The sequence below is a fragment of the Castanea sativa genome, chromosome 8, assembly GCF_040712315.1.
Source record: "Castanea sativa cultivar Marrone di Chiusa Pesio chromosome 8, ASM4071231v1".
Classification (NCBI taxonomy): Eukaryota; Viridiplantae; Streptophyta; class Magnoliopsida; order Fagales; family Fagaceae; genus Castanea; species Castanea sativa.
In genome coordinates, this window is record NC_134020.1 from 13517524 (window position 1) to 13526959 (window position 9436).

At 33.0% G+C, this 9436-nt stretch overlaps 1 protein-coding gene and 1 long non-coding RNA gene across 2 annotated transcripts; one reads left to right on the forward strand and one right to left on the reverse strand.

Annotated features, from left to right (window-relative positions):
* Positions 1–5448: 5448 nt before the first annotated feature.
* On the reverse strand, positions 5449–7495 carry LOC142605511 (uncharacterized). Its single transcript, XR_012839071.1, has 3 exons — positions 7392–7495; positions 6440–6526; positions 5449–5526 (listed from the first exon to the last, which is right to left on the reverse strand). It is a non-coding gene; the product is annotated as an uncharacterized LOC142605511 (long non-coding RNA).
* Positions 7496–7788: 293 nt separating this feature from the next.
* On the forward strand, positions 7789–8805 carry LOC142605510 (uncharacterized). Its single transcript, XM_075776906.1, has 2 exons — positions 7789–8088; positions 8250–8805. Exons 1-2 carry the CDS (start codon positions 7789–7791, stop codon positions 8769–8771), a joined length of 822 nt encoding a protein of 273 aa, XP_075633021.1. The 3' UTR covers positions 8772–8805.
* The last annotated feature ends 631 nt before the right edge of the window (positions 8806–9436 follow it).

A 9436-nucleotide genomic window follows, 5' to 3' on the forward strand; every position in this document is an offset into this window, starting at 1 on the left:
TTTCAGATTATATCCATATGAATTCTTTAAATGAAAAAGATATCAATAGTAGGAGACAGCATTGTTCACATAGCTTAAGATATAACATGTTGTACCAAAATCTTTGGCTACGTATGCATTTGAGGTTTTGAGTTTTCCTCCTGTATACTTGTCTGCTTATTAAACATGCTTTTACAATTGATACATAAATCCACCACATGGTTTCATGAAAACTTTTGTGGTCTCTATATATTTGAGCATCATACTTTCACAAATTGAGCCATTATATTAGTGTTCAGTATGAATTAAATTACATTTTTTTTTTATGTTATGCACATGCATATTTGTGTTATGCAAACATGCTAAGGTATACTATGCTAAAGACTATGTTGTGGACGCATCAACCGCCCATAAGCCACAACAAATTTTATATATTTGTGGTTAATAACATTTGTGATTTCTTGCTTGACAATGTTGCTCCAAGCCAAATGTTTTACGCAACAAGAATACATGTAGTACAACAACAAGACTAGAGTATCTAGACTATCTCGATTGTACATATACTCTCAAGTCCACAGGATTAAGACTGAGAACTCATCAAGAAGAGCTTGCTAAAAAGGAGATCAAAGGTATGTGACATGATAGCATCATACCACCCCATCTCTATCTATATATAATTGTTGAGACTGCTATAAGGTAATTTTGTACCAAGGCCAAAAATCATGGAAAAGCCTAGAATCTTTCCATAGCATCATGAATATTTCTTTCTTAAAAAAAATGCTATATCAATATGCTATATGGCTCACACAATGATATGTAAGAGACATGGTGTTAAAAATTTAGCTTGAATATTTATTGAATGTGAAAGTATGATGATAGATCATGTATCAAGCATAAGTACTCTTTTTAAATTGTAGTATATGCATAACCAGTGGGATCACCCCTTAAAAGAAACTGGAGCAAAGGCAAAACGCCTATAAAATCTTACCAGTGGTCTCTTTACTCATATTACAAGTGTTTAATGAAACAATCTGCAAGTACATGTATAAATTGCAGAATAACAGGACTTTAGATAGTCGATCATAACAGTCAAGTGAATAGCCCGAGAAGAATAAGAAAAGAAATTGGCCAGCTAGGCCACTATCTCAACAAAGAGACAAAAAGCAAGGGTCATTTCACTAGTTGTCATCAAATGATAAAGGAAGTAATAATAGAAGCCCCCGAGAGAGCCTTCGTCCCTAAAGGAAGGAAATATAATCGTGAATGGTCAACATGCCCTAGTCCTTGCACCTTCAAAAGAACGAAGCAAAAAAGATCCAAGCCTCAAACATGAAAGTAGCATGTTAAGCTTAACAAAAGAGATCTTAAAACTTGTCAAGAAGGCTACAACAATGAAAAGATCAAGGTATGTACATAATAGTATCGTAATTTAAGGTCTCTTGTCGAGGTAACTCATTTATTTCTTTCTTTTTAATTAGCCATGCCAAATATTATCTTATTAGAATTAAGTGCATATCAAGCTTGTATGATTATCTACAAACATGTACATATAAATCATGTTGAAAACATTGCTATAAAATTGTTACAACTATCACAGCTAATATGACTATATTATTAGTAGCATATGTTCCATCGTCATGAATCTGAGAAATTCTATTAAGTCTCCTAGACTTAAAATGTTAGATTATCGTATGGTCATGAGTTTAAGTCTCAATAAATTCCTGCTATCTCTGTCAACTCATCAAAATCTTTTTAAATTGCTTTCAAAATTATATATGGTGCAAGCACCTAACAAGGCTTAGTTTAAAACAAGCCTATAGTCAAATAGCTTCAATTTTTATATATCATAGAATACTTCTCTATGATTCATATGGAATGCATTTCGTTAACTGACATCCATAATTGTATAGTAAGCAATTGCATATTTGTACATTGTCATTACTAACAAAATGCAGCTAGCATTAGTGAAGTGACTTAAGCGTACAATTAAAGAAAATGGAAGAGGAAATTGCTATTACAAACAGCAATGACCATAGTTGTCAAAGCACGTATAAAAAAAAAAAAAAGGTTCCAATCATGATAAACCACTCCTATAGTCATCAACAAACAAGAATTGCATTTTTCATGTTTGAACAGGAGCAACGACGTGGCCTAGTTTTTACACCTTCAAAAAATTGAAGCAAAAGAGATCTAGGCCTTAGACATGAAGTATCATGTTGAGCTTAAAAATTCTTGAAAAGAGAAGAGCTCGTCATCTTAAAAAGGGAAGAGCTTGTCGAGAAGATCCCAGCAATAAAAAGATTGAGGTATGTGACAAAATAATGTCGTCATTTAAGGTAACACATTTATCTGTCTCTTTTATATTCGTCTATAAATATTTACACCTAGTAAGGTTTCATGCAAAAATGTATGTACTACTAGATAGATCACAAAAGAGGTAAAACTCTAGGGTTACAAGAAAATAAGAAAAAGGCCCACTTAGGCCACTGGTGACTTATTATTCATGTATGCATTTTTCTAAAATTTTTGTTTAACCAAGTCTTGGCAGGTGCATGTGCTACTTAATGCAAATATCAACATGACCTCAAGAAGGTCCAAAATGACATGGCATTAAGGAATCTTTCCAGCAAAAAGTGATAAGATTCCGCCAAAACGGATGTAAATCACTAATGAAGCCTAAGTGACAAGATTCCTTAAATGGACGTAAGTCACCAAAAAATGGCTAAGTGATAAGATTCTGCCAAGATGGATGTAAATCACTAACAAAGCCTAAGTGAAAAGATTCCTTAAATGGATGTAAGTCACCAAAAACTAGCTAAGTGATAAGATTCCGCCAAGACGGATGTAAATCACTAACAAAGCCTAAGTGACAAGATTCCTTAAATGAATGTAAGTCACCAAAAAATGGCTAAGTGATAAGATTCTACCAAGACAGATGTAAATCACTGACGAAGCCTAAGTGACAAGATTCCTTAAATGGATGTAAGTCATCAAAAAATGGCTAAGTGATAAGATTCCGCCAAGACGGATGTAAATCACTAACGAAGCCTAAGTGACAAGATTCCTTAAATGGATGTAAGTCACCAAAAAATGGCTAAGTGATAAGATTCCGCCAAGACGGATGTACATCACTAACGAAGCCTAAGTGACAAGATTCCTTAAATGGATGTAAGTCACCAAAAAAGAAAAAGGATAAGATTCCGCTAGACTGATGTAAATCGCTGACGAAGTCTAAATAACGAAGCTCCGTAACTGGATGTAAGTCACCTAAAAGTGGCTAAGTGACTAAATACCCTTAGACGAGTGTAAGCAAACAAGGATTCTCACACAAACGCAAGTCACACGCAAATCAAGAATATCAAACATGACAACCAAAAAATGAATGAAAGAAGAAGCATCGAAGTGATCAAAAATGGTCATCCAAACAAATCACCTTGCTCTTCAGCAGTGATAAAAAATGGTCATCCAAAAGAAATCACCCCGCTCTCTAGCAGTGATAAAAAATGATCATCCAAAGAAATTAGCTCACTTTCAGGATCAAGCTATAATCCCTCGAACATCCAAAAAGACCTTCAAAAGGCGGATACTAAGAAGTCGTCGCAAAAATACTACCGTTCTTGAAGGAGAAAGTAGTTGAAGATAAAGAAGTTTGAATCTAAACAAGTCGAGAATATTCCTAAAGTCTGACTAGCACAAAGAAAAATCAGACTTGGGAATGGGGGGCAATTGATGAGTCCATAAAAATTATTAAGGTCGTCCATCTTAATGGATGGTCTTTGCGTCATTAGTAGGCCATCAAAGATAGATGAGTAACTGCCCAACACATTCAATAACAATCATCAAAGGCCTTAAACCCTCTCATCAAGACAAAGAATGTTACAAATAGGGTAATAATCACCCTCATTTATGTCCAACGGCTACCTAAGTCACCTATAAAAGGGACAATTTGTCCATTTGCAAAGGTACGTCAAAAAAACTACTACAAAACACTGTCTATATACACAATAGATGAGTTGATACTAACTTAAGCATCGGAGGCTCTCCCACCGGGCACAACCCGGTGGTCTCTTCAATCGGTCCCTCCTTTATTTTGCAGGTCCTACAAGATTGTCTAATGCTCCGGATTTGACGAGTGACCCAATTGACGATTTTGGCTTCATCAGTTTGTATACGATACTCCTATTTCTTCGGCTTCAGATTGGGAGAGTTTGTTCCATAAATCGTCAAGAGAATCCATGGAATATTTAGGTACAAGTAGTGAGAAATATGGGGAAAGGAGGTGGAGGACAATGGTTTGCGTAGACCCTACCAGTCACTAGTAACTAGAGGGGACAAGGAAACTTGTACAGAGAAAGGACAGAAAAGCTCCACTGAGAGACTCAAAGAGCGACCATAATTTTTTTTTTTATAGAGTTTTTACAGTACTCTACTCCCAAATATTTCTGAGTTCAAAAATTCGAAGGAGAAAAGTTAACATTCGAGTATAAATTCCATTATCAAGTTCATTAAACAGGGGAGTTAGCCTTTAGCCGGTTCATTAAAAAATGATGTTTAGTATCCATTTATATAAAACTAGTCACTAACTCGTGCGATGGACGGGAAAGTTCTTAGAGGATAGGGTTAACCTGCATGGTGGAGTTGTACCATGGCTACCAAAGTTTGTTCCTAAGGTTGGACTCAAAATTATCAAAAATGGAATTTTGAGCTTTTCAGGTGCCAATATTTTAGAGCATCTTGCTAGCTCTTTCATTGAGGCAAAATAATCAAGTGAAGATTATGAAAATAAAATGCCTAAAAATGAGTGTAAATATTAAAGTATGTAAATGCAGAACTGAAATAGGAAGGAAAATTTTCTAACATGTTCCCAATTTTTCTGAAGTTCCAAAATATGCTGATAATATGTGAGACACTCAGCATGATGTACAACAACTAACTTTCTTTTATCAAGGCCTTTGTTTTAATAATGCCAATCACTTCAAAGAAAAATATGTCATTTGTGAGATATAGAAAAAGATGACCATAAGTTAGGTTAAATAACATAGACCAAAGTCTAAAATTCGCTATAGCAAAAACTTAGGTGCCAAATCTATTTTACTTGGTACTATTAAGCAATGACCATTCACCAATTTAAACTCTAGCATCAAGATTGATGCAACCAACATTTAAAATGGAAATTTGACTTTATGTTTCTACCGTATTAAAATCTACTTACAAACCACTCTAAGACAATTTCTTTCAAATCAAGGATTTCATCAACAATTTGCAATTATGATTGAAGATAATATGACTAAACAACATCAAGATATAATATATACTGATATATACAAATAACAAAGAAACTGAAATTTAGCTCCACAAATAAAACCAAATTTGGTTACCAAATAGAAAAGTAGATGTGCGAGACCAAAGTGATTGCAAAGGTATTTTAAAAACATAGCCAAGTAAGGGATAGAGACTTTAGAGTACCTTGGTGTCATTCTCATTGTTGTTATTGTTGATGCTTGGATAGGTTGTGAGTACAGCTCATGATCCATTGTAGCATCCAGACTCATTTTAATCACAAATACAAACATAAAAACTATTTAAAAATCAAATAGATGAACCACAATACAATGAAAAAGTCAAATTCTCAAACTTTGATGGTAATTTTACAAACGCAAATTGAATTCTAACTTTGTAATTCAAGAATAATATCAATACAAATTAATTGAATTTCAAATTCATATTCACATTTTTGTACTTTTTATTTATAATTGCCAAAAATGTAAAAGGTTTTCCCAAACTGCAAAATTTTGTCAGAGTTAACAAATTTTATATACCTAGTGGAAACCCTTGGTTCTTTATGATCACAGAAAAAGTTCATTATTTACTACCTTCATGAACAAAGAATATTCAATTAAATGTCATCAATTTGTTATAAGATATGCTCGTTTAGTTATGACCAAGCCAATTTTTACAATTAGGAAAATCAAAACACAAAAGCTTCTTTTAGCCAAAATTTTTTATTTATGTATTAATATATTTTTTGGCTTGTGGCAAATCCAAGCTTCTTTTTAACTGAAATGCTCCACACTAATCTCAAAAAGATTTAAATACAAAAGCTGCTGCTCTTGGCATAATAAGTGGAACTTTTAAATTACATTAACACTTATCTTAAATAAGTAGGTTGCTGAATTAAATAAATTCTACTCAGTTCAAGACACACCAGCAATTTTTATAGTGAGGCTAAACTGTCTGCTATACAAAAGCTAATTGGAAATTATGTTTCAAACAAAACATATGTATGCACATTTATGTTACCAATATCAACATGTAATACAAAGTTTAAAGAAAATCAAACCAACCCATCAACAAAAAAGTAAATAATCGCTATGTTTTTTCTAGAACAATTAGGTAAACAACCATTTCACTATTTCAGTAAGGATGAAAAATTTTCTATCAGATTATCCTAAATACTTACTCTGAAGCTTCCTTCTATCATAGTGATTTACATATTCAAATGGCTTGTTAAATCCTCTTCACTAATTCAAAACTGAGGCATCCAAACCTGTCATGATCGCCACATTTCAGATAAGTACAGGCCTTAAATTTATTTAATAAAAATATGCACTTTTCCTCCCACAAAAGGTTAAATACTCCTAGATATAACCAAAGGGCTAAAGACTTTTCAATTTGATCTAACCAATCAAATCCAACACCTCTTAGCACAACAATTTATATCAATTGTATCCATCACCTATTTGGTCCCTCAAAATAAATACAAGTTATAGAAAACAAAAAATTTTCTAGCATGACATACTTTGCAAAACATAAAAAACATGTAAAATCTACTTTTTCTTCTTTGTATTTTCTTTTAATTCCAGAACCCATCATAAAATTAAAAACAAAATTTATTGTTTAAAAGGGAAATACAAATCAATTATTGGTATATCTTTGAATCTGTGACCTTTACCTACCACACCATATCAAAAGATTCATAATCCAAAAACACATGCTTAGGCATCCCTGACAATGAACACCTCTCTATCTTGCTATGATCAAATCAAGCCTACTTCATTTAGTAAAAGCTGAAATTTACGATTAGCACACATGTTTCCACAATCCCACCCCATGACAGTTTATAATCCAACCTAGATTGCTTAATGTGCAGGTCACGCTTTTAGACTCAAACTCAATACGCTATAATGTGGGGTTGATTCTGATGCCAAAACCCATATCCCCAATCCTGTAGTAAAATTTGATATATTAAAAGGAACCAAAATTGAGGGAGAACCTATATTAGGGTTTCAAGTATTGATAATAACCAATTCTAAATCAAAACAAAATCTGAACCAATTTCTTAAATCAAAACCAAACAAAATAGCCAAACCTAAATCCTATTAAACACCCAAAATTAATATAAAAGATTTTACCTGTAGCCATTCCAGCAGTTTGATGTTAGGTTTACTTTCACTTTCTTCAATTGAAGCTTACCGTCGCTGGAGAAGAGAGAAAGCTCTGCGTCTAGGTTTTCCATTTTTGGGTTCCTGCGTATGGGTCTTGCAGTGTTTGTTGGGTTGAGTTTGTGTTTGCATTTGAAGGAGAGACAGAGAGTCAGAGATTGAGAAATAGGGTTTTGTATCGGCATCTATTTAGGAGTTGAAGAGAGTAAATTTTATTGGGATTGTTTTAGGGAGAAATAGTTAAGGGTTTTAGTTTTTTCTTTAATAGTTTTTTTTTTTTTAAATAATGCTGATATGTAAAAATGTGGAAAACTATCTATATAGATAGTTTTCCTTTTCTATTGAACATTTTCCTTTGTTTCAGTCAATGAAAAATGTGGAAAACTATCTATATAGACGTGGGATATCAATTTCTCTTTTCGATCTAACTCTTTTCTCTTTTCAATACAACACATTTAAACATGCATCATATGCTAAAGTAGCTGAAGCAATTACTGAGAAATTTATGACTAAATGTACTCCAAATCATGTGGAACATCGCTTTAAAACACTCAAAACCAATTGGAATACAATTGCATTACTTCGTAATAAGAAAAGCGGGTTTGGATGGAATGATGATTTGAAAATCATCACCTGTGATAGGACAGTGTATGATGAAGAAGTCGTGGTAAGAAACTTTTATTATTTTTATTTTATAGGTAGAAACTTTTTAGTTTGTATCATTGTAAAATTTAAATTTTTTTCATTATTTTTATTGCTCTCATATTAGTTTTTGACTCTTTTCCTTTCTTTCTCTTTTTCATTGTTTCTTTTCCTTTCTTTACACAGGCACATCCAAATCATGCACAATTTCTAAACAAGAAAATTGAGATGTTTGATGAGATGGCTTTGGTTGTGGGTAAGGATATGGCTACAGGAGGTTTTTCCAAGGGAGTTAGTGATATAGGTGTAGAAGCATTGGATGACTCACCTCCGCTTGTTGATGCTAATGATGATGACATATCCAAAAAGAAGCAAGTTGATCCCTCACATGTCGCTTCAAATGAAACAAGGTCTCACAGGAAACGAAGTCATGCTACTATGATTGAAGATGCTGTTTACCAAGATTTGTCTATACAACTTGGTAAGGTTGCCTCTGCAATAGAAAAGATTTCTGAAAATCAGCTAAATTTTGGTAGTCTTTATGAAGAAGTTATGAAGATGGATGGGTTTGAAGAAAATATGCTTGCGGCTGCATTTGACCATTTGAATGGGGATGAAAAACAAGCAAGGTCATTTATGTTGAAAAATGACAAGCTTCGTAGACAATGGCTACAGAACTTCTTTGACAACTATTTAAGCCAATTTTGATTATGTAGGTGCATTTTTGTTAGAATTTATGCTTTTCTATTTGGACAATTTGACATTTTTGGTATTTATCAAACTATTTGGTGTCTAGTTTGTAGGTTTCAAGATCATTTTAATAAGCATTGGTTTTCAACTTTTAGTTCTTTTGTTTCATGGGTATGTGAATCTGGAAGCAACTTTTAGTCCTTTTGTTGGCTAAAAATTATTTTAATATGGAATGATTGGTTTGCCATTGTTACTAGTGGATATTGATTGCATAATTTTGGTGGTTAAGAGTGTAAGTGCCATGCTCAATCATGACAGAAAGCTGAGAAAGTTATCTGCTACAAAGGTGTAGGATGGTAAAACTTAAGCACTTCTTGGCAATATGTGTATTTCTATTCACTTGGTATTGATGCTTAGAGTTCCAGAGCCACAAAAATTGCAGTGGTATAGTTACAATGAGATAGTTTTCTAAAAAAATGAGATAGTTTTTCAAAAAATATTTGTGCATACCAAACACTAGAAAACATTTTCAAACTCATTTTTAAGGTCGTTACCAAACACTAGAAAATTAAATAATTTTTCAAAAAATATTTTATGAAAAATGACCAATTTTTCAAAAAATATTAATGCTGAAACAAACAGAGCGCTAGTAATTAGTACTACTTCCTTATCATCTTTTTGTT

Excerpts from the sequence above, each read along its gene's own strand:
- LOC142605510 (XM_075776906.1), top strand. The coding sequence starts at position 7,789 with ATGAAAAATGTGGAAAACTATCTATATAGACGTGGGATATCAATTTCT. Across the intron at positions 8,089-8,249 it reads TGTATGATGAAGAAGTCGTG|GCACATCCAAATCATGCACA; the intron begins GTAAGAAACTTT and ends TTCTTTACACAG.